Source organism: Barbus barbus (genome assembly GCF_936440315.1).
Source record: "Barbus barbus genome assembly, chromosome: 27".
Classification (NCBI taxonomy): domain Eukaryota; kingdom Metazoa; phylum Chordata; class Actinopteri; order Cypriniformes; family Cyprinidae; genus Barbus; species Barbus barbus.
This window is the reverse complement of record NC_136755.1, coordinates 7,049,252-7,075,590: the sequence shown is the minus strand read 5'-3', so window position 1 is coordinate 7,075,590 and position 26,339 is coordinate 7,049,252. Positions and strand designations below refer to the sequence as shown.

At 38.6% G+C, this 26,339-nt stretch overlaps 1 protein-coding gene across 2 annotated transcripts in view; it reads left to right on the top strand.

Annotated features, from left to right (window-relative positions):
- The first annotated feature begins 1,039 nt into the window (after window positions 1–1,039).
- LOC306846784 (protein tyrosine phosphatase type IVA 3-like) overlaps window positions 1,040–26,339 on the top strand; it is a 30,059-nt gene continuing 4,759 nt past the window's right edge. Inside the window, exons 1-4 of one of the 2 annotated variants that reach the window (XM_079380392.1) lie at window positions 1,040–1,120; window positions 17,717–18,174; window positions 18,597–18,689; window positions 26,113–26,243. In XM_079380392.1, the coding sequence (XP_079236518.1) occupies window positions 18,070–18,174; window positions 18,597–18,689; window positions 26,113–26,243 (329 nt within the window). In that variant the 5' untranslated portion in view covers window positions 1,040–1,120; window positions 17,717–18,069. Of the gene's footprint in view, window positions 1,121–16,943; window positions 17,193–17,716; window positions 18,175–18,596; window positions 18,690–26,112; window positions 26,244–26,339 lie in introns of those variants that run through there. The other variant, XM_079380393.1, reaches the window with a different exon arrangement.

The window sequence follows — 26,339 nt, the reverse complement described above, 5'->3', positions numbered from 1 at the left end:
TCAACTGAAATGGCCTAATCCTGGTTTAGTCTTAAACCCTGTCTGTGAAACCGGGCCTTTTATAATTGATCTTCAACAGTAATCTATCTTATTTTAAGCAACGCTGATAAAGCAATGTGTTTCCATCATATTCACTAATCACAACTTTAGTTTTCTTTTATGTCTGCAGCTGTTGTGGTAAATAAATTCACCTTCCTCAGGCACATCCTGTTTATTCTTGTTTATAAAAATGAAGCAGCCTTGATTTGTCCTGCCATTTCGACTATTCGAGACGTCTAATATGTTCATGCTTATAGATAAAACATCTGGTAAAATGTCAAACAGTGATTCTTGTGACAAAGATTTGAAAGCCCGCTTTAGATTTTACCCTGGCCCTGTCTGGCGCTGTTGTCATGTGTCGGGTCATGACGCAGAATGAGGTTGTGGGAGGACCAAATAATCCAGAGCGTGCTCGGCAGTTCGATTCATTTCACAGAATCGATTCATTTGAACACTTCATTTTTAAATTCATTCATTTTACTCAGTCTGAGAACATGTTGACACGTGTTAGGGAAAGGGGAATTCCCACAATTTGTATTTTGAATGTTATTATTTACTTTATTTAGTCAAGGTTATTCCTCTTTGTCTTTGTTTTTAATTTGTGTTTAAACTGTAACATTCACTGTGTTTTCTATTAATTGGAGCATGAGTCTAATTATCAAATAAATATAACAACAATCAATGTTATAAATCAAAGCTATTAAAGGTTAATGCACATGGCAGCTGTGTAATAAAATTGTCAAAATTGTTTGTTTTACCCAAAATAAATTAAAATAAGAATCAAAATGCAAACTTTATAGACATGTTTAGATATTTGATACATTAATAGATTAGCCAACATGGTCCAGTATAGCCTAACATTTGTCTTGTAACATTTTTAAGCAGCTGCTTTTCAGCAGTTACTATTAAGTATCATGTTTTAGTTACATTGCTTCGTTCATTCATTTGCGAATCGGTTCGTTTGATTCGTAGAAAAGAACCTTTCGAACAGAACGATTCTCTCGCGAATCAGACATCACTACGATCGCATGGCGAGGCTTGAGTCTCTCAGACACTCGAGATTATTTGCAGGAACCTTTCGGTAAGTAAAATGAAGGCGCAATCTTTCGCAATAGATTTTAATAACGGCGCATTAGATGAAAATAGACTCGGCGAAGGACCAGAGAGCCGTATATGATGAGCATTTAAGCGGATTGTGTGGCTGAGGGTGTTGCCCAAACCGGCTTTCTGTCGGAAATCATGGTTGGTGTTGTTATCAGTGTAGTTTTCGATTATTTTATTTGAGAGTAGTGTAGATGTTAAGTTTAATTTGCATAAATAGCTGTCTGTGATGTAAATGTGCTTAACGTGGTATTTTGTGGTATATATAGAGACTAATGTCCGGAGGGACCAGGATAAACTAAATGTTACAGGATTTTACTAAAATGACAAAGACTAAACACGCTTTTCCTATTAAAATGAGGCTAAATATGTTGTATTGTCAGTTTATAGGCCAGTTTTCACGGTTTAGGGCGACATCTTGTCATTTTCTGTCCACGTCTCTGTATCGTTAAAGCTCCAGATGGGAAGCTACTGTTTGAGGTACTTCTGAGAAAAATGTTATGCAACTGAAAATAATTGGTCGTGTAAGATTTTTTTTTCTTCATAATGAACCTTATGTGTTTTAGCATCATTGTAAATGGAAAAATCTTAAAGAATAACATCTTTGTATCCATATCCCATATGTGTAGCATCATCTGGTTAGTCACCCACTTCATAGATTCATATTTTAAGGATTTGTGCCATTTACATACGTCTTTTTGACTTTAGAGTGATGGTAAACAAGCTAATTCCTTCTGTTATTGAGTGATGACTTTTTGTTTTGTTTTGTGTTTGGTATGCATTGCCAGTGTGTTTGTGTTGGGTCCAGCTGACATGATTGATGGGGAAAGTAAGACACCTATCCAACAGGTCATCCACAATTCAAATTGCTAGACACTAAATGATATGCGTCTACAATTGACTTCTGTGCTTGCACTTTAAGAAGGTGCATACGATGTCATTTCAACTGGGTTGGGGTGCTTCTTTACAATATTTGATGTCTCAAACAATTCAGTTTCTGTTTATTCAATCATTAATCATTTTAAGCCATCATATCTTAGTCGAATGTCATTAACATGGCTACACTTTCAAGTATTTGTGAACTTTGCTAGTGTTGCAATTTAAAAAGACTGCTGTAAAGATCTTTTTCCTTCCTCTCTCAAATGTTTTACTTTAAAGACTGGCAGAAAAGCTCTTTTCGGAGAAGAAAATGTCTTAACCGAGCAAATCAGCTGTTTTCATCAGAAGTACATCACATCTATACATGTGGTATTTTTGTCTGCTTTGCACATTGTGTTTTTCATCCTCTGCAGTGGATCTCTTATGTGGTAATAGAAAGACCAGCGAATTCTCAGGACCAAGAATCCTGCAGAGCTTTCCCCAAGAGGGTCCCGAGCCTCAAATAAATACTTCCACATGACCTTCAGTCCGTGTGCCAGAAAGAGCTGTTTCTGCACTCTGTGACGTACAGGATTCCTTGAGATGTCAGCCGACTGCTCTTTTTGCAGTGCGGTTTCAGCTATATGGGGCTCCCCTTTTGTTCGATTCCTTGGGAATTTTACTTGCCCTGGGCTGTGGCCTATAAAACTTGACCTCAAGGTTGTGGGGTGCCAGGGAAATTTAGATCACATCTGCCAAGCTGGATGACTATGACTAGGCACTAACTTCTTACATAAAGGGAAAGTCACGTGGAGCTCCTTCCTAAAGCGCCAAAGGTGGTTCTAGGAGATGGCAGGGGTCACAGAGCTCTTTAAGTCTAATCGTATCCGAAAAATCTTTGTTTATTCTCTCTAGGTTTGGGACTTTGATAGTTACCAGCCCATGTGGAATGAAAATGAATAAACATGCTGCTATCTCCGGCTTTGAAGTATGTGCCAAAGTTGATGAGCATCAGCCAGCACTTGACCCAAACCGGATTCGGGTCATGCAATTATCTGTTTGATAAACAGTTGTTAGCCACACACAGTGTGCCAGGGTGTATGCCAACTTACATTTAGCTGCAGGTAATTTAGACTCATTTATGTTCCAGATGTTCCTCATTTATGGGCTTATTAGATGCAACTTTTGTGGTGCAGAACATTTAACATGCATAACAATTAAAGTAGCCTTAAAATCCCATTAGCTTAAATCAGACAGACTAGAAATATTGTTAATATTAACTCCTATTGGCATTGCATGCACCCATTCTTGTGCATGATAACATGCACAAAGACTTTTAAAATGACTATGATTGACAGTTTTTCGCAGTTTTTCTTAGGTTTAGTTGCTGACTCAAAGCTGAAGTGGTTTTGGTGGTCCAGGTGGTTTGTCTGGTGTTTGTTTGTGAACTCTGTAGCAAGTATTCTTGCAGGTGCGCATGAGCTTTGGTGCATGCAGACGTGTTAAACTGTGGAAACATACAATTTCACACAAACAAGTAGCATCATGCAAATCAATCAAACACACTCTCTAGCTGACTGGACTTCCATTGTGCGCTTAATTGTTGGTCATCTGCCCATAACAAGAGAACTAGTTAGGGACATTTGTACCAAATTGGAAGTGGACTGACTTCTGCTAACAATTTCCAAGAATATATAATGTATATAGATTATAGTTTTAAGATAACAAATAATTAATAAATGACCACATAATGAGGCTTTAGTGTTGCTTATCAGATTTAACAAAACAGAAACATGTATTATTAATTTATTCAATGTTAAATTGTTATATTGCAGCTCAGTCCTCATTTTTGACCAATAATGCATGTTTCATATCGCAAGCCTTCAACCTTGAAGATGTGCATTTACAACGTGCATAAACCTAATTCAGTTTCTTCTAAGATAACTGTAAGAACATCCCACATCCTTTACATAAACTGTAAACCGTAAACTCTCAAACATGCAGCTGCCAGCAAATATCAGCTGTTGCCTAGTAAACATAACTTTGGTTTCGGTTTTCGCAGCAGGGGAGTTATTAAGCTATGCGCTCCAGAGCTCCTACTGATGTGCTCTCACTTGTGCTAGAAGTGTTTAGCGTTGCTCTGACAACTCGTTGCCTACCTTAGTTGTGTTCTGTCTGAGAACTAGAACTCTGTGTGACTTGTCAGTGTTTTCTACATGATCCCCCTCCCCAGACCTACACGCAGTCAGCAATGAACATTTTAATATTGCCACAAAACTCCATTGCGGTTTTCTATCACATATTGTAATTGCCCAGTAATTTGATGCATTCAGAGTTTATTTTACATTGCCAGCTTGGTCTGCACAATATATCAAAATGATCTAAGTATCACAAGTACAAAAGTGTACATAGTACAAAGTGTTATTCTTATTTCAATATTTGAATGAGGGAAAGTGAAAGTTTTAAGTTGATGCAAATAAGCAGAGACTAGACTGTGCATGAAGCTTATTTGGCATGCATGTGCACTTTTGTTTACGTACACAAGACAATGTGATGCTCTCATAGCAAACTAGTCATGTAAGCAAGCCACATGAGAAAAGACAATAAGAGGAAAGCAGAGCAGTAAATTCTGTTTCAGGTGTTTGTTTACCTAGATGTTCTTGATGAAAAGTTCTGAGGTTAATATAATTACCAAGTTGAACAAAGAGTTGGCGGTAGCCCTATTTAAATTGTTTTCTAGTTTTTATATTTTCATGTTAAAATGTCAGATTTGTGACATTACTTGTTTTGTAATGCTACACTAAAACAGTTGCAGTGATGCTTTCTTTTTCCAGAAACAATGTGAAACATGTTTGTTGGTTATATTATTATTATTATTTTTTATATACATATTTCAATATATTTATAGCGGTTTCCCTGGTAACGGCTGTAAACAAAGCAGTGCTGCGCTCATGAACGCTACTTTTTCAGACAATATAGGAAAAATGATACTGAAAACAGTCAGTGCCCTTCAAAAACCTTCACTGTCAAGCTAGGCAATATCGCGTTCAATATCGCAGATGAATCACATTCGATTATGAACGCGATATTGCGTAGCTTGTCCGTGAACTACGGCTCTGTGTATTAACTGCCGCTCCATCTGAAAACAGGTGATGGAGATTTACCGCCAATCACGGAGCCGGCTTTACTGACGAAATGCGCATGCGATTAATTCCACAGCCCTAATGTACATTACAGCCACTGCACTAGCCATTATTTTTAATCGCAGGACATGTAGGTGCATTCTAAAAAATGCTGGGTTAAATACAGTGCTGCGTAAAATATGGACAAACCCAGCAATTGGGTTGTATTTAACCCAGCATTTTTAGAGTGTGTGTATCTTTAGCGAAGCAGCTTGGAGAGCTTCTGCTGGGATGCTCCTAAAGTGTGCGGCACCGACAAGTATAAAAAAACAAGCATTCACTAGAGTGGCTCTGTCGAAGCCATAGTGCACTGCAGACATGTGCAGTGTAAATAAGGGGTTATCCAAGCAGTAATGGCAAGAAAAGCACCTTATACTTATACTTGAGAGTGGCCATGTATGAGGTGTTTCTTGGAGGTTAGAACGTTAAAGAATGATCATGAGAGTTTTACTTAGACCAGATGACCTGTAAATGCGAAAAAAAACTGTTTCCATTGCAGTTTTGTGAAATATTCCTTTTTGAATTGGCTGAAAAGCCACCTCATGCGAGGGTAAAAAAGTTTTTGCGATATATGGGATATATGGTTTTTGCAAAATTGATGTTTCCATTAGGCATATTTTAAATTTGCAGTTTCAATTTGCGCAATTTGATGGGTAATGTAAACGCAACTAATAGTCAATCAGTTCCAAAAAGAAATGCATAGTAAATGAAAGGAAACAAGTTGACAAAAAAGTCTGAATCCAAGATTTGGTGATAACATAATCTTTAAAATTTACAAGTGATTTTTAGAATGTATCTAATTTTTGAAAACCAAATTAGGTAAAAGGGTTTTTGCACAGCACAAGGTTTTAACAAGTTCCGCAGATAATTTTTTCTTAATAGACTCACTAGTGGTCTTGCGGTTCAGTGAGAGAGTCTAATCTGAGACGATTCAGTCAGAAAGTGAATTTGTCTGACCGATTCAGTTGATGATATCATCTTTGGCCATGATGGTGCATATTCAAGCACTGTGGCTTTCCGTAAGAGCACCTCAGGAAACACTGGTGGTTTCCAGCTTGTGCATCTGCTTTTAATTATGTTCAGCACATTAGCTGTGGACTTAGGTGCAGTAAATCAAGTATTTAGCCAACGCACTCCACATATCAGATAACAAACCTTAATCTGGATTTGCAGAGCTTCAGACTGACTCTTCACCTTCATGAATCCATTGTTCCATACATGCGATTCAGTAACCAAGATGACAGCTCTCATGACAGCCCTCGACTCTCACATCAAATGCGTCACCGTACAGAGGTCTCAAGATGCCCATCTGGTTCAGGCTTGTTAGGGTGATGAGATGGAGCGTTAATTAATAGTTCATCATGTAAAGATGAATCATTCTGAACTCCAGTGTATTTACCATTAGTGGCCAGGATATCAATGCACTAGGACTCTCTTGTGTCCTATAATCATTAATATTTGATTTTCAGTGTTAATGGGAGAAAGAAATATGCCCAGGAAATAAAGTCTGAATCAAGGGCAGATGTGAAAGAGGATGTATAGAGGTTTTAAAACATCAGCGAGCTTGTATCTCAACAAATCAAAATTAAAAAAATAAACATGCTGTTTAGTTTCTGGATCATACTTTGTGTTCATGAACTGTCCACAGACTTTTTCATACTCATTGCACATAAAAAATGAAAAGAGTGGTCTGAAGTTAGAGTGTAAAATGCATTAAGTACAGAATGCAATTTGCCAACTAAAATCTCCTCTAATTGGTGATATATAATCGCACATTATTTGAAAAGCCTGTGATCTCCACAGGAAGTTACACAACCGTGAACGTAACCAGTGGTTTTGATTTTCTTACATCCATTAACTTGAAACACCGGCGAAAGCAATCACTCTGTATGGACAGATCTACCTCCCTATGTTGTATTGCTCTTTTACAGTGGCTTATTGTTCTCATCCCATGAAGTGGTTATAATAGAAGTGCTTTTAATTAATCCAGTGGAGGGCCATGGGTGGCTGCCCGAGCCTGCTGTGACGCAAGCCTGGGATTTAATCATGAGGAGACAGGGTGGGAAAAGAGGGAAAACTCATTCGCCCCATGTCAGGCTGTTTAAACAGACAACACTTCTGGTGTTCAGTCAGGAAATTATTCACAAATAATGTTAGAAGTTTAAAATAAAAACAAAATGTATATAAAATGTTAAATATGAGGACCATGCTTAAAGTTTAAGTGTGTAAAATTTTATATGCTACTTTCTTCTATCACAGTTTAATGGGTAGTGTGTTTGGGAAACCTGTTTGGAAACAGTCATTAGTGGGGATTTATATCGCGCTATTTGTGCTACAGACATGATTAAGATTTGTTTGGTCACATCTTAGTATAGGGACCAATTCTCACTATTAAAGGGTTAGTTCACTCAAAAATAAAAATTAATCCATGTTTTACTCACCATCAAGGCATCCTAGGTGTAGATGACTTTCTTCTTTCAGATGAATCCAATCTGAGTTATATTAAAATTGTTCTGGCTCTTTCAAGCGTTAGAATGGCTTGGGCGGGTGTTTTTGTTCAACAGTCCAAAAGTAGTCAAATAAAGCGCATCCATCCATATTAATGTGAGTCTCAGAAACTGTTCCACAATCAGTTTAATCTGCTTTGTGGTTATACATTTATATCTACTAAAATAAATTTGGGGTGAAAAAGATAATTGAATGTTAATGTCAAATTCAGTTACTAAATTTTAAGGTTGTATTGTATCGCATGATTTGTGTGATGCGGTGCAGCAGGGAGATTTAGTATTTGTGATGTGGCCTAGGCTAAATGAACAGACTCCCTTCCCCTCTCCTTTATGGTGGATTCTGGGTCACTAACTGAACACAGACATTATCATGAAGAAAGAGTCCAGCTCACACCCTGCATTACATTTAAAGAAAGCGTTATTACAAAACAATATCCACTAGGAAATTTGATTGCATGTTAGGATTACATTAAAAGGGGAATTTCACCCAAAAATTTAAATTCTGTCATTAATTACTCGCCCTACTATGTTCCAAACCTGTAAGACCTTCGCTCATCTTCCGAACACAAATTAAGATATTTTTGATGAAATCCAAGAGCTTTCTGACTCTGTATAAATGGCAACGCAACTGAAACTTTCAAGGCTCAGAAAGGTAGTTAGGACATCATTAAAATAGTCATTAAAATAAGTGAAAACAGAATATTCAGTTGAAATAATTTTAGGGCAGTGCCAAAATGTTGTTTCAAAATTGTCTTGTTTTTGCAACACTGGTTTGCCTCCCCCATCTTTGTTTTTTCTTTCTTTATTTATTTTTTGACTGTCCAGCTGCATTTCTCAGACAGGAAACCCTCTGAAATCAGCGTGAGGGTTACATGTTGTTTGAAAACTCACAGGTGCAGACAGGGAATGTCCCATGATAAAAAACCGCATCCAAAATATCCAGCTTTCTGGCTTTCTTTGCTCATGCTTAAACTGCTACGACTACTTTGTTAATAATGTCGGTGTATGAGTGTTAATTTGTTGACACAAGGGTCATGCTGTCCTCTCACTGACCAGTGTTCATTGCGCACTGAAGTGTGTGTGTTTCATTGATACTTGCGAGACAGGATGAGGGATTTCCTGTGTTGTGATCCCCTTCCCTGCTCTGCCAAATTTGGGCAGTCCTGACCTTTTAGAGTTCTGTGAGAATTCGGATTCCTGCATTCAGACAGACCTCCAGACCAGACCGCTGGTGGTCTCCTTGGGGTTTACAGGAAGGCCAGATTGTCCAGCTTCTTGTGAAAGACGATCCCAGAGGATTGTGGAGTTTTTAATGATTTTATGCTGATTTAAAGCACTGAGAAATTTTAGGGTCATATGAAATGTTTTTTGTTTTTTTTGATAAATTCTATTTTCATTTTATGTGTTAATTTATAATACAAATTTATACTTAAAAAAGAAAGAATCTTCATTCCGAGCCCACATTGTACACATCATAGAAATCATAGAACCCTAGAAATGTTCCTTTTAGTTTTTACGTCAGTGAAATTACTTACTAAAATGTTTGTTGATGAAGAGTTGCATTAATTGTAATTGAGACATGATGAAAAAGACACATTGTGACGACAATGAAACAATTTTAATTAAAAAGGGGACTGTTCGATATTGATTTACTTGAGCTGAAAATGCTGAAAACCAGTGAACCACTTTGCTAGCGGTTTAATTATTTCACTTCAACACATCCTAGTCTGTGTATGAGATTAATCTCCTAGTTGTTTTCATTGAATACAATTATATGCCATTTCAGTCAAAATAAAATAGGCTTGAATGAATATGGCATGACAAAATGCGGAGTACATTTAAAGAACATTTTCATTAAAACTTTTACTAAAACATAAAAATGGTATATAAATGAACACTAATTTCTTAATTCAAAAGGTGGAGTGTTTTTTTTTTAAAGTGGCCCAGCTTACTTACAGCAGATTTTTGCAACATGTTACCTGCAGTTCTTAACTTGTTGATTGCTTAAATAACGTATGTTTTCATAAGGAAACCACTCGCCCTATCTCATACACATGTTGTTCTGCTCAAAGGCACCTGGAGGTTGTTGGCCTCTTCCTGTTTTCCTGTAAGTGGGCCTACTCAACATCTTTATCTGTGTTTAAAGACTGTTAGCAGCGAGACCCATGAGGTACATCTGAATGAGTCCATTTCCTTACAGCAGAAAAATGTGATGCAGTGGGGAAAAAATTATTTGATCCCCTGCTGATTTTGTACGTTTGCCCACTGACAAATAAATGATCAGTCTATAATTTCAATGGTAGGTTTATTTGAACCGTGAGAGACAAAATAACAACAAAAAAATTCAGAAAAACACATCCCCCCCCCCACTCTCTCAAAAAACTGTTCTGGATTAATACCACTCCAGATCTTCTGAAGTACTTTGTGCTTCTCTGCTTTCTTGGGAATTGCTAGTAAATAATATGATACTTTAAAAAAAAAAAAAAACTGAATTCTGCTAGAATCACTAGATGTTCTGTGTTCAATACAAATTAAGCTCCACCCTCATCTATGGCCTTATTTCCATTTATCCCTTCAAATTGCGCAAATTCAAATTTCAAATTGAAAATGCACCCAATGGAAACACATCAATTTTGCAAAACTCCCATATATCGCAGAACAAGTTTGTTTGCACTCGCATGAGGTGGTTTTTCAGGCAATTCAAAAAAGCTATATATTACAAACTGCAATGAATAGTTTTTTTTTTTTTTTTTTTTTTCACATTTACAGGTCACCTGGCATATGTAAAATTCACATGATCAAACTTTAATGTAATAGAACTTCCAAAAAACACCTCTCATGTGGGCGCTCTCAAATATAAGGTGCTTTCTTTGCCATTAATGCTTGGATAAACCCTTATTTACACTGCATTGCGGCTCCGACACTGCCACCGAAGCTTATCGCGGCCACTCTAGTCAATGCTTGTTTATACCAGCAGAGCCACAGCACATGTCAGAAGCATCCCTGAAGTGTCTCTCTGCGCTCCTTCAATTAAAAATATTGGCTAGTGCAGTGGCTGCGATATACGTAAACCTAAAATGGAAATGCCATCAATTTGCAATAGGCTTTTTATTGATTTATAAAATATCGCAAAAGTTTTGCCCAAATTGGTAATGGAAATGTGGCTTATGACAATTGACACAATTGCTGTCAATTGCCACAAAAAAGAGACTTGTCGATAAGTTTAAATGTATAAACCACCTCCTTATTCCTTAGGTCTAGAAGGAGTATGCAAAAATAGTAATATGTGAAGTGATGCAACTGAACTATAAGTCACATGAAGTTGACAACATGATGAATGCAGTCCATCCGTATTTCATTCATACTACACCCTTTCAAAGTGTATAGAACATACTGTCACAAACCAGTGGTTAATTTGTTGATGAATAGTTTTTGTCATTTTCATCAACAATCAAATGCCTTTCCCCATAGACTTCTATTGAATTGAGCCAGGAGAACTCAATAGTTCATAATGAAAATAAATGGCACATCATGTTATGTCTGTTAAATGAACAGCCCAGCCCATGTGCAGGTTGGTTTTATAGGTGAAAGGCCAGTTCAGTCAGATTGTGGAGTGTGATTTTGAAGCCAACATGAATAAATGCAAACCAATATTCCTGAGACTAATGCAGGCGGGGTAGTGTGTGATATACATCACTGTATAATGGCTCTAAGTGAAGGGGCCTCCTGCTTTTATGGCACCACAGTCATGACGACTCGCACGTAGCTGGACAAATTCCTGCCATGGTGATCCATGCGTCTGAGATTATTGGAGACCAACTGCACTATCCCTGTGGGAAGCACATAGCTGTGTACGTAGACATAGAGGTGCAGATTTGCCCCAGAGGGCCCATCAGCTGCTGCGGCACAAGTACACAATATTCCCTCCAAATCTCATTTGTTTATCACCATGGATGGAGCTTATGAAGTTATGCCAGCATGGAGCTCCATGGATATGAGATGACATCATGACTTCAGTAAAGTCCACAGTGCTGTACATTAGTGGCCAGCTCATATCTAAACTGTAGTGTGAGTGATACAATGGCAGTCCATTAGGAAATACATTTGGTTTAAATTTTTCTGGATTCAGTTTTAATTAAATTTGAATAATAAAACAATCAAACATTTTGTGATAATTCCTTAAAATACTGTTTTATTAGGTTCTCTTCCAAGTGCAGCCCACATGAAGTGGCCAACATGGAGTAAATGTAAAACAAATGATCTTGTTAAATATATTTGCAGAAAAGATGGATGAAATACATTATGAAGGTACATGTTGTAGAAACTTGTCATAGACACATACTATATTTTCAGAAATAAAACTAAAAATAAAATAAAAAAATGTCTAAATTCTCAGTCAATTAATATTCAAACTAACTAAAAGTATAGTAGACATAAATTTTTTAGCTGGCGTCCATTTGCGTTTTCTGCATTGTGGAAGCCAAAGGGCCCTATTGTCACCACCCCGTTTCAGTAGCTGACACCAATACCACTGAAATTTTGCAATTCTTGATACCAATTTCAATACCACAGCAAAAAACGAATGTCCAAATAAACAGTCATGGACTCTTCAATAAGTTAGCTTGCGCATTTCTGTTCTGATCTCATGTTTCTTGGTTAACTTAATCTTGTATTTTCCACCACAGCAACTTTATGATGCCGTTTTTTCCAGATCAACAGCCCAATGAATCCATAATTAATTACAGATTTTCCATCGCTCAGGATAGTGGTTGGTCTCTCAAACAAAGTTCACGAAGCTAAACTGAGTTGGAAACAAACCCCCACCCGCAGTTATCTCATATCCAGTGGCCCAGTCCGGTCAGGGCTAAATGCATCAGAAAACAGCTGCCGGAACTATTTATAACATGCAGGTGACACTCAGCACATGGGCCAGTCACATCATCACTCGGAGCTGTTTGTGAGACACTATTAGCCTGGATTGCATGTCTAGAGAATCAGACCTCATGCTTGTCTCTTTGACACATTTCTAGTGTCACTTAAGTGGTGCTTTTACAAGGACACCATTCCTCAGTTGTTCCAGAAAGGCACCGTGGAAGTGGTTTTTATGGCTTGCATGTTATTTCCCAAGTCTTCCAGGAAAACCATATGAAGGTTTGCGTTAGGAACTGGAATTTAAGTTGTTATTGACTGAAAGTCTTCCACCCTGCCACAACTCTCATTCTCGCTTTCATATCTTTAAACATCTTGATTGGTTATGAAACACTCGAGAACCAATTATGACTGGAGGATGAATGTTTGTAATAACAGTATTTTCATTTTTAGGCGAACTATCCATGCTTCGTCCAATTTGGAGGAACAAATTGTTGGCTAAAAACCAGACTTTTAAAGTAGATTGTTCTTGTTATTAATATCTCTCTAAATTGCATTCATGTCGGAAAGATTGTATTTATTAGTTGAATACACACGAACACCATCACAAAGTGGTAATTATGAGTGGGAATATCTGAACTTTACTTAAGCCCATAGTTTTAGAGTTAGTGATGTGGCACTGAGAAAATATTGGTGACGCAATATTTGCAGCATCTGTGTTAACAGTAAATTTATTAAAATGAATGAAATTATTTTTTCCTCAAGTAAAACTAATTTGCATGTACAGAATACAATGTATTCTACAATGAAGAAATTTTACAATTATGATAGAATATATAACACTTTAGTTTACAGTACCTTCATAAAATTGAATAAGTTAAAAAGCACATCATTTTGTAAATGTAGAGTTTAAAAATTGTTTAATTCTTTTTGAAGAAAAGAGAGGCTGCATCGCCATCTTCCTCTAAACAAATCAGACGTACCCAACATTGTAAAGACAATTTGAAAAGCCGTCAATACGATCTTTCTCAGGAACTTCCCACTCTACGAGAAGAACAACTCTACTTATTTAGTATGATCCCCCCCCCCCCCCCCACCCCCCTGAAAAAGGAAAAAAAGTTTTCATTTAGTTGAAATACGTGTATTTTTTATTTTATTTTTGTTGCTGCTGCTTCTGCTACGATCTAATATTTTTGTCTGTCAAAATTTCGGTGCATTACTATTATATAGCTATGAAGTTGTTGAATATTTCTCAGTTATGTTATTGAATATAGTTGCTTAGTGTCCTTATATTGCTAAAAACACATTGGATCTTGTCTGGAGGACGTGACCCAGCCTAATTAAGCAGGACTTGTGTGGTCGATCTTGAAATATGAATTATTTTCGTGCTCACTCAAGTAGACTCATGATTCTCAAGTCGTCAAGTACGCACATATCCTTCAGGAAGTTCACATGTCTACAACCTGACATTCAGAAGAGGCCATATTTTGGCACAGTCCAGACACTTGGTGACTGAATATAGCAACTCGACCTGCTCCAAGATGCCAGTTTGTGTGACATGGAGATTCACGGCACCTGTTTATGTGTAGAAATGAATATCTAGTGTTTGTGTTTTTAGTTCTTACGGGGGACCAACGTGACTGAGGACCATGTGTAAAAGTGCCCTAGCGTGTCTCTGATCTATTTTAAACCCATATCGCCTCATCTTTGACAAATTCCTCTTTTGCTTTCAAACATAAGTGTAATTTCTTTCCCCTTACTCTCCCGTCCCTGTTTTGCTGTGGATTATTTTTTAGCGCCGCCACACGAAGGTCCCAGATGCCCACAGCTACACTTACAATTGTCAGCACAAATATTTAACCAGTATTTGCAGTCTTATGGGACAAGAGCTGGTAATTGGCCTTTGAAGACAAGCTCAACACTGTCATGGTTACCCTCAGTGCTGAAGTTCAGGCTAAAGCTGTGGGTTTAGCAGTGAATCTCACGCTGGTGGTGCTGTTGTTACCTCAACAGCAGTTGTTTGCAGATCTTCACGAGTCTCTCTGGGTGTATCGCTGAATGTGTGTGACCCTTGTGTGGTGTTGACATAGCACAGAATCGCCCAATTAACCTTACTCGGCATGAAGTAAATGAGTACAGCACCTTAGGGCCGGACCCCCGGTGGACCTGTCAGAAGATTTCTTCTCACTGTTTGTTTTACATGCTGCTATTTGTTCAACAGCTCATTGCTCCACACTGATGTACCTCAATTACTACTCTGAGGGACTAATATGCACACTTTATGGGTAAAGAAGGTACATCGGTGTCTCATTGATGGTACTGTCCCAGTGACAAGCTGTTGTGCCCCCGAAAGTACAACTTTTGCACTTTTTTTTCTGACATTGCAGAAAACATAATGAAAAATCCAGTGTATATCGACCCTCACAGCCTTGATTGTGTTCCTCAGTGAAGTTGTTTAAAGTAGGCTTATAATTAACTAGTTTAGGTCATTGTTTGGTTGTTGTTGTTTTATTCTTTCTATTGCTCCACAAAGTGAATGAAATGATTTGTTTGTGTATGAGGAATTTTGGAAGCATGGATTACATTTAGGAAAAGTTTGTTTTGAAGAGAAGAAACGGAAATCAGGTTAAGCTTCAGTATTAAAGTTTTAATTAATTACCAGCCATAAATGGCAGATTAGGATTGCAGTTAAAGGCCTAATACAACTTCCCAAATGAAGTCTTTATGTGCCTGATTTTGAAGCATTTACTCGGCGCTGCAGGAGCACAGAACTCAGATGACCATCTTTTACAATAATTAATTATTTACATTACATGTACAGTACTTTTTACAATAAGATTTTGAGATTCAAATAAATAGTAAGTACTTGTTAAAATGTAGGACTGTAAGTGTAAACAAATGTTTGAAAATGAACATTATGTATTTAGGTATGTGGTGTTGAATGGCTGTTTGGATACATGTAAATACGGTTTGACTTCTTTTTTTCCTCCATGACAAGCGGGTGTCAGAAACAAACTTGTGCAGTGCTGTTTTTCCACTTTGGAAAACATGGAAAAATCTGACCAAGTTTTCATGCTATTGTGAACATCGGACGGGGTGGTATATTGAGTTTTTACAATATATGCATATATTTTTATAGACTATATATAAGCAGGCAATACCGATGTATCGATATACAGTAGTGTGACGTTGAGAGCGCTTGAGCATAATCCAAATTGTCCTAAATAAGAGACATGCTTTATATTAAGGGCTTCAAAATGGCTCATAAGATATAGTTTAATGTGGCCAGATACTTGTGATGTTTAATGCGTTTGAGCATTGTTTTCCTCAGTGCATAAAACGTCAATTTCACTGGTATATTCTCCATCTGTAAATGTTAGAAAGTCATGCAAATATTTCATTTTCCTTTCAAGCAAATCTCCACTTATCTTCACAGACTTTAGTGAATGAGTGCCACTGTGCACATGCACAACAAACCAACATAACATAATTAAAATATACATTTAGCTAAATATTTGTTGGGCATTGTGTGTTGAATTTTAAACCTGCAGGTGTATATTTTTATGATAGCAGTAACTGAAGGGACCATTGAAATGGGGTAAATCATATAATTACTAATGAATCTGTGTTCTCACCAGTTAACATTCGGCCTGTGTTTTTAGATTATAATGTTATGTTAGAATATGCTTTTTATTTACAATATTATATAGCCCATGTGGTTACATTCTCTATATTTTCTTAGCCTCCGATATTCATGTTTTTGGACGACATTGGGCAGAATATGAAATTTTGAAAATAAAATTTGGCTTTTTAAACAAATAGACAATTGTAGAAAATATTGAGAAATGTACCATATATTGCCATTCAGCCTAAAAATAGGAGCTTTTTTTTTTTTTTTGTCGCCCAGCCCTGTGTGAACAGATCAAAACGGTCTTCAACTTATAGCCCCTCTAAAGTTTTTTGGAGCCCAATAAATTTTACTTCAGGACATACAACTTTATGCTTTTAAAGGAGGATAAAGTATTAGCAGCATTCCTCCTTCCACCATATTTATAGTCCTTATTGGGGTTGTTTACATCAAAGTCTTTTACGAAGCATACACACAGAGTTATAAATATTAACAGGTTGATAGAAAAGAAACAAATGTGCGTTAATAATACCATGCATATTCATTACCTCAACAAACCATATTACACAAGCCGACGCATGTCTAGTGACAAGTGTCACATACTGTAATTTGACTTAAAAGCAGTGTGTGGTATAAATTATACTCTGAGTAGTATGCAGTTTATATTTTATTCCAAACTATAATCAGTAAGCCACTCAACGGCTCTTGCAGTGCTTTTATAGAAGCATTCTTTACAGTTAGTGGCATCGTGACGCTAGCAGTATGGATGAGACTCGGCTTCTGTCAACACTCAGTGAGTCTCTGCACCTTTAACTGCTGCAGACGCAACTGCTGAAGACACTCGTGTATGTCCCTACAGTCGCAGATCAGCGGGGAGCGCTCAGTAAAACTCTAGAGCGTATGAGAGCAGCATTCATACATTTGAATCTCTCAGCGTTCGCCTGTGCCAGAGCCAGAATGGATTGTAATCCATAACGCTAAAAATATAAAGTTAGCGACACAGTGCGGGTAAGTAACAGACTTTTTGATCAGAAATGCTGGAATCATGTGTGATTTTTGCAATTGTCGTTTACTGCTTAAAGTTATTTGAATGATTCCTTGTAACACAATTTTGCTAACATTTTAAATATCAAAAAAAAAAAATTTAAACAAGCATTGCATGTACAAAAAAGTGGTGTTTTAAACTTATAAAACTAAATTAAAAGGTTTTATGAAGTTCATAAAAGCGCTATAAAACTGAAATGCAGTAGAAAATGCAAAAACATATTCTAATTTTCTGCTTTCTGTGAAGCCTCATGTCCCTATCAGCCTCTTGTTGCGCAATGTTTTGAGTGCGTGTGTGTGAGTGGGATTGTGTGGGTGGGTTCGGGGACACTGTATGTAATCTGCGGTCACACACTCACAGTTAACGTGAGCCGTGCTGTCATGTATGCGTCATGTTTGTCTTCAGCGGACTGCCCTGCTTCAGCATGTCAGTTAATTTTAGGGAAGAAAACTCATTTATCTCTTTTTTCCCATTCTCTTTCCAACAGCTCTTTCCTTGGGTAGTGGCTTTGTCCATGGCGTTCTTGCAGAGGACTGGAGACTACTGCCACGCTCAACATCTACTCGTCTAAACTCAGGGTGGGGGGGTGGGATCGACCTCTGGATCATCTGGATGCACGGAGACACTCTTTCTTCTGGTCCTACCACCCGAAACTCCTCACAAATCTAATGGGGTGATCTTACCTCTCTGGCTACAGTAAGCCATTAGAGAGAGGATACAAGATATTAGGGACTTTGAACATCAAGGAGTCTTATTCACGAAGAAAGATTAGAGACTGAACAAAACCGCAAAGTACATCCACAAAGTGAATTTGTTTGTTAACAGTTTGGAGGAAGCACAATGGCTCGGATGAACCGGCCGGCTCCTGTGGAGGTGTGCTACAAGAACATGAGGTTCTTAATCACACACAACCCAACAAACTCCACTCTGAGCAGCTTCATAGAGGTGAGAATTTGTATATCGTCTACCCCCGACACTTTACACCATCTGTTTTCTCCCACCTTCTCACTTGAACGCACACTCTTTTAGCAGCACGGCTCACATGGTCTATCTTAAGACAACTGCACTGTCTCATGGCCTACTCATTCTTATCTTGCTGGGAAAGTGTGCGTGAACCATAGAGGCTCTAATGATAACGGCACATCCACAAAGCCTCCGTTTCCATGGAAACCCATCCCAGTGCTCCGTCACATGGCAGGGATGAGGGATGGAGTGTGCTCATGGGCAGCTTACCTTACTTTTCCCCCAATTAAAATGATTGTGTTTGTATTTTAATGTGGAAAAAGTATGTCAGAACAAATGGTGATTGTCTACCTTGTTTTTTTTCTGAATTCATTTGATTCCTTTCTGTTCTCATCATGCTTTAGGATCTTAAGAAGTATGGTGCCACGACGGTGGTCAGAGTTTGTGAAATAACCTACGACAAAACTCCACTGGAGAAGGATGGGATCACAGTCATGGTGAGTGAGTAAACATCTTCTTGATGAATTGTCAGAAAAAACTCCAAAAGAGGACGTGATCAGGACCCTGACATGAAGTGGAGGGGTCTTGTCAACCTGAACGGGTTTATTTTACAATATTGGCCATCTAACTGTAACATCATCTCACTACAAAAATGTTCCTAACTATTTTTCTTTAGTTGTCCAGCTATAATATATAAAAGTCCTTAAAACAAGATACATTTACTTGAGAAAAAACACTGCATAAGAAATTAAAGGTATAGTTTGTTAAAAAAATAAATAAATTTGGTCATCATTAACTCACCCTCAAGCCATTCCAAACCCGTACGAGTTTATTTCTTCTGTTGAACACAAATGGTTTTGAAGAATGTTGGTAACCAAATAGTTGACGGTAGCCATTGACTTACATAGTATTTTTTTCCATACTATGGAAGTCGCTTTCGCATCACGTAGTTCTAAGAACTCAGGTCTAGGAACTAGCCAGGATGGTCGTTCCTAGACTACCAATTTCCCCCTCAGGCCGTTATCTGGTTGCATTTGCATGAGCTCTGAAGCGGCCGACAGCAGCGTCTTTATCTGCAGAATTTACAAACGTCAACAACTGGTGAACGCAGTGATGTTTCGTGATAATGGAGATGGAATATAAACGCACAATTTACATGATTAAGAGAGCATGAAAATCTGACAAATTCTCCTATGACGACATGCAGTGTTACATATCAGTCAAGCTGAGAAAAGAACACAATTACTAAATTACCTGAGAAAACTAATTTTATTGGTCCTTATACAAAAATATTTGACCCCATAATGCCACCACCCAATCAGAATAAACTATTTCAACATGCTGTATAAATAAATCCTGTTAATCTGATATTTAAAGGGCCAGATGGTGAAAACGATGGCGAGGTAAGCGCTCCTGGTGAAGTTATTGAAAGTGTTCTGCGTTAAAAGTGAAAAGTGAAACCGCTCCCGGCAGACCTCCTTGACCCCCGTATACACTCTCTGTCTCTCTCTCGCTCTCTCTCTCTCTCTCACTCACACACACACACACACACTATAGTCATTATAGAGAACGTTCTCTTCCAAGCAGCCACACGTGTTTCTTATTACCAACGTCAACATTTCACTGTTGCTATGGTAGCTGCAGAGCCTGGTCTCTCTGTGTGGCCTCCGATTGGTCCCTGCCCACCTTCCCCCACCACTCAACCTTTCTTTTATACTTTTCCTCTTGACTTTCTCACAGCAAGCCTGAAAAGAAAAGAGAAACCCAAGGCGAACTGTTGCTTAAGTCCCATCTTCACTGTCTTTTGTGGATATGAAGGACACGCTGGCTGTTAGACGCACCTCTGCAATCCCGCAGCTATTTGCCAAACCCGATAATTCACTAAATCTGTTAGAAGACGCTTGCAAAAGACTGCTATGTGTATGACGCATTGGATGTCAGTTGCTTGCATTGGCCATCTAAATCGGCCGCAGCTTCATGGTGAGCTCATGCAATGTCACTCATGTGGCGCACGACTTGCTAAGAAACTTTGTTGAAGAAAAAAACCCCAGTGGGAACAATCAGCAGTGTTGTTCGCCTTTACCCCCTTTCCACCAGCTGGAACCAGGTGCTAGTTCAGAGCCAGTGCTATAGCCGGTTCTTAGTTGGTTCGACTGGCGAGCCCTTTAAGAACCGGTTGCTTTTCCACAGGCTAGAGAGCCAATACAGAACCAGGTCTTGCGTCACAATACGTTTCATGTTTCGGTTCAGGCTTGTACGAGGTGCATCAGCGCCACGCAGATCGATCGATCGGCACACAACACACTAAAGCACCGTGAGAGCGATCCAAAAGCATAAAGAGCCAGTTGCTCCCGCAGCACCCCGATGCCTCGCACCGAACGGTCCGCGTAGCTCCGATCCATCCCGAACAAGCCTAAACAAACTATCAACAACGTTGCGTTGCTATTGATGTTCATGGCTTTGCGAACCTACATTGGCATCCAAACACGGCGAATCAAACGTGTTCGCGTTTAGCTGCTATTTCAAATATGGCGGTCCAAAGTTTCTGTTCGTCTTGTTGGTCACGGTAACCCCGCCCCCAGCCCCTGATGCAAGCGGTTCGGAGCTGGTGCTTTGGGTGTCGAAAAACAAAGAACCGGTTTGAAACTAGGCTCTGGCTCCGAACCTGCACTGGAACTGCCTTGGTGGAAAAGAGTTACTTGTGTATTTGTGCGAGCACCTGCAACAAGGGAGTAGGGATGGGCAATATGGGCTTCACATGGGTATTTATTGCAATAATGATATCAATGACGATAATTCAGGGAATCTTATGCATCCACTAAAGCCCGGCTCACACTGTGCGATTTTGGCCACGATTTGGTTGTCTGAGACAAATTTTTAAAATCCTAAAAGATTCCTATAATCCTAGGCTAAAATCGGTTGTCTAGATCGCTGGTTTGACATGTTCACCGACAGCCGATTAATGGCCGTTGCGATCAATTTTTTCCTCCGATTAAATTCTGGCAGTGTCAGAAGATTTCAGACACTTTCCTGCAGTGTGACATCTACGACGACGACCGTCAAACCAAGAACCAATAGGAGCACTGAACTTGATGACGCAATTTGCACGACAACTTCAAACTTCAACTTCGTTATTTGTAAAAACAATATATGTACAAAGTAAAGTTTACTTAAAGTTTATTTATTAAGGGGCAGGATGTTTAAACTCGAATAACAAAATTACCTCAAGTTCGCTCTGTAGAACTGGAAGTCCGTAAAGTCCTCTTTTGCCCAGCCATGACTTGCTCCACACACGTCGTCTTTTTCGGTTTTTTTTTTTAACATCAAGGCATGTAATTAATAAAACTAACGCTATATGTTGCTGTTGTTTGCTAGCTACCATTATAGCGAGAGAACGCGGGTCACGTATTGATGACGTAAAACTCCGGACAAGTCTTCTTGAGTACGTCCGTTTTTGTCGCGTCTTGACTGTCGTACAGTCTAACATTAAGACAACTGAGATCCTACAGTCTGACATGGGGATCATGTTCGTACAGTGTGACAAGCAACAATCGCAAAAGACTATTAAAAATCGCACAGTGTGAGCCCGGCTTTAGAGACAAAAAATGAGAAAAAAAATCCTGTTTCTTTAGAGAAAAGTATTAGGCTATCTTTCCTATTTTTACCCTGGTGTTGTGAGCATTACTAAGTACACACATAATGTAAGGGCGCCCTTGCGCAGAAACTCCACATATACATCGCAGAAGTAATTGCACTGATGATGCTCCAGGAAATCCCTAATATGGACAAAGGTATCCAGTTATCGCTGTAGCTAAAGAAAACGCAGATAGAGAAATTTTAACTAAGGAAACTTGAAGACAATAAACATACGATTGCGACAATATATGATTTATATGTGTTCTTCAAGCAATCTTGGGTATTTTTATAAGGATAAAGTATATTTATAATGCAATGCTAATCGACATAGCCTTTATCACTGCATATAATACTATAAAATAGTATGATTTTTGCCTCATTCTTGTTATGAAGTTAATTTGGAAAAAAAGCATGCCAATAAATGATGTCTTTGTTGGACAACAGGTTTGAAAACAGGCTCATATACATGCAAAACGGTGCTACTGTAGTACATTTTTTTTCAAGGCTCAGACCAACGTTTTTGTTGCACTGTACAGCCCTGACCAAACCAGTTCCAGGCTGTAGAAGGAGTCTCCTTGTTTAGCGATATATTCCACCTCAACTTCACATCAGTCTTCTGCGATGTCGCTCCGCACGGTCGCACACAGAAATAAGTCAACAACTAGGCTTTATCATTATCGCGGGAAGACTAATTCTTATCATGGGGAGAATTTTTACTGGTATATCGCAAACAATAAGATATTGCCCATCTCACAAGGGAGTTAACTCTGTGCTTCTGGGATGGGCACACGTGCACCTTACCAACTCAGGCCGCCTGTACCGAGATCTGCGGGTTTGAGCAAGTGACCCTGCTACCTAATTCTGGATTCCCAAAGTAGGCCATGGCTGTTTACCCAACCTGCATTGCATCAGCAACCCTCCATCCGCTCCCAAAAGCTTTCAGAGGCGTGTTTGCCCGGGAAATCAATAGGGTGGACTGAAGGGAAGTGGAGGAAGCGTTTGTGGAGCATCATTCGTGCTTTAAAGTCTTTTATGTAAAGCCAGCCTCCTAGAGGCCTCGCCGGTCCGGCTTGTTTACTTGAAAGGACTCACACCTGCTAGTGTTGAACATCCCGTCCCTAGGGCTGTAGTGTGACTGTATATCACTCATCGGTCCCGTGTGATAAGTGATATTTTGAGGCATCTGTAATGTGAGAAAGCTCTTTATAATTAAGGTCTGTCCTGCCAAGCCTTTCTGGATCACATGAAGTGTGTGTTTGTGTGGTGCTGGTCTACGCAAGCACGTGCCTCAGCAGCTGAACCACATCAAAGTTCCTCAGCAGCGGTATAGGCGGGCAAACGGGAAAGGATGAGTGGAATTTTCCGGATGTCCTGTGAAGCATGATTGTGAATCACCTCTCACCTTGAGGTCACGGGAGCACAGGAAAGCCACACACGTATGCTAAATTTATGCCGTGTTCCACATGCCTCCCAGGCCTCACGCTTTGTCTCACTGACACAGAAGCATGTACCGCTTTTACCAACCACCTGGGAACAGGAACAGGGCTTGATAGATGTAACAAGATGTACATTACTACTAGAGAGGTGCGATATTGACAAAAAATTACATCTCGATACTTTTTAGGATTTTTTTTCGATAATGCCATTTTGCTTAGTGTGTTTTTATGATGGTACCTTGGCTGATTTAGGCCTGTCATGGATTAATATATATGACGCTAAAACCGGCAGTAGCTGGTGGCAAGTCTCTTAAAGAATGATTAATTGAATCATTCACTCAAACAATTCATTCAAAATGGCTGATTTATTTAGAAACAAAGCAAGTGGTTGTCTTTCATTCAAAAACAGATTAATTCATGAACGAAACACCGCTGTGTTGCTCTGAGACATGCAAATGTTCTGCTCCGGCTTTGTTTGGGACTCATTTCATTGCCAAAACAGAAAAAATCAGACGTATTGTGTCTAAAATGTAACTCATTCAATATTAACTTCTTGTTTTTTGAACTGTTGTTTAAAATTAATATCATGTTTGGGACCGCAGTCATGTAGTAATATTCAGGAAAACGTCACCCTTGCTTGTGTGATATTACTAAACTGTTATATTTTATAAATATAAAAAACGAAAACCCATTTGGGGATATTTTTTGCTTTCCTAACTTGAATTATAGGGGCATTTTAACTGTATTCTGATGGGCTTCATCACGCAGTGAATGCTTTTGTATGTGTTTTTGTTTGTTTTTTTGCAATGCGAGTGACATACTTTGTCAGCTCGCATATCGATAAAACAATAAGTATGATATTATCGTAGACAATAAATGTCACACAATAAATATTGGTTTTATAGCAGCATCTGAATATCCCAAAATGTATCATAGTATCATATTGTAGTTCAAAAAACTAACAATTTCTGTTGATTGGAGACTCTTCTTTTCCATACACCATTTAGCATTGATCTCAGATTCTGTAGTGTCTTGTTTCCCATTGTTTGTTCTCAAAATGTTAACCAAAAGCATTCTTAACCAACTCATGTTGCAAGTTACATCATGTTATAACAATATGGTGATTTCCAAAACCGTACATCCAGTGAACATTTGGAAAGAGCTTCTCAAAGTTGTGTGGTTGGAACTACTCTTGACCTGTGGTTAGAAGTACATAGTTAATATATACATTAGTTTGTCCATAAGGAAAGGCCACGGAGTACGCATGTGCGAATGTTCCTTGGGGGAAGCCCGGACTATGACATAAGAGGGAACCAATGATTGAATCAACCATCTGGAAATACAGCAAAACACATGGAGAACAAAAAAAAGCCCTCAAATGCCATGTTTATTAATTACAGCAATAATCTGACATGAAACTGATCTCCAACTCATTCATTAGCAGAAGTTCTTATTCCATGTTCTGTATTCCAATGATGTCATTAACAACAGTTCTATATTGTTGAATAAATGAGGTTTGAACAACAGATGTGCCAAAAAGTTACTACGGTGTCAAGAAACAATCGAAACTAGATTACTTCCAACAGTGAGTCTTACTATGGTACACAAGCAGCCAGTTACGTTATTGTTGGGGGGACACATCCCCGAAAGGTTATTTCTGAGTGGACCTCACTAACCCAGTGCTCTATGCTTCCTCAGCACCTTCACCATCTGGATAAGCCCACTTTTACAAAGAACCAAGTATAGAATCATATAGAAAAAGCTAGCAGATCTCTCTTAGACTGTGAAGACTGATACAGTGGCCCCAACCAGTATTTAGACACTTAAATCACATTTAAGAAGTCTTTGCATTAAATGCAAACCAGGTGGCATCTGTAAACAAATTCTGCACCAGCTCTTCTCAGAACTTGTTTTTTTTTTTTTTGCAATTCACACAGGTGTCCTATTAGAGTAAACATGGGTGTGGTTCATCACATTTAACTCGATCCACTAATGTTGGACAATCACAAAGTGTTGCAATACTTAGCTTAAAAAGTGTTTGTACTATATTTCTTTCAAATAAATGCCACCTGGTTTGATATTTAGTTGTATAATGCAGTAACATTCATAGATTTAAGTGTGGTTTTCATTTGTTCAAGACTCTTTAACTTTTTTTTTTTAAAGCCTTAAAGCCTGTTTGTTAAAGGGACATTCACATTGACGGCGATTTGTAGGACCAAAGTAGCTGTAGGTCATATATTGTCAAAGTCACCAAACTGAGGCAGCATGAGCAAAAACAGCCACTGGCTAAAACAAATCTGAGCAGTTTATCTATGCAGATGAGCAGCAAATCAACTACCAATTGGACTGCAGACAATAGAGCTCTCTTGATCTGCTTCATGATGCAATATTTTGTCACTCACTTGAAGTGGAACCATGAAATTAAAATAACACTACACAATCAAAATGTCATTATGTTGCCAGTGTGAACAAATCCAAAGTTTCAAAGTCAAAGCTTGTCTTTCAGTGTGAATAGGAAATGGATAGTTCACCCAAAAATGAAAATTGTCATCGTTTATTCACCCTCATGTTGTTCCAAACCTGTATAAAATAATTTCTTCTGTCACACACAAAAGAAGATATTTTGAAGAATGCTCATAACCAGTCAATTGCCAGTAGCCATTGACTTCCATCGTATTTTTTCCCTTCTATGAAAGTCAATGGCAACGTTCTTCAAAATATCTTCTTTTAGTGTTCAGCAACAGAAAGTCATTCAGATTTGGAACAACACAAAGGTGAGTAAAAGATGACAGAAGTCATATTTCGGTGTGTGCTAATGTGAAGGTGTAACTTGTTCTTCTCTCCCCAGGACTGGCCATTTGATGACGGAGCTCCTCCTCCATCTAAGGTCGTGGAGGACTGGCTGAGTCTCCTGAAGAGACGATTCGTAGAAGAACCCGGCTGCTGTGTGGCTGTGCACTGCGTGGCCGGTTTAGGAAGGTCAGTATATGAGCTTACAGAAACACAATCGCATTGCCCTCAAGATGTAAACACATCTCTAACTAGCTGGTTTTTGCTCAGCCCTGGGAACTCAGG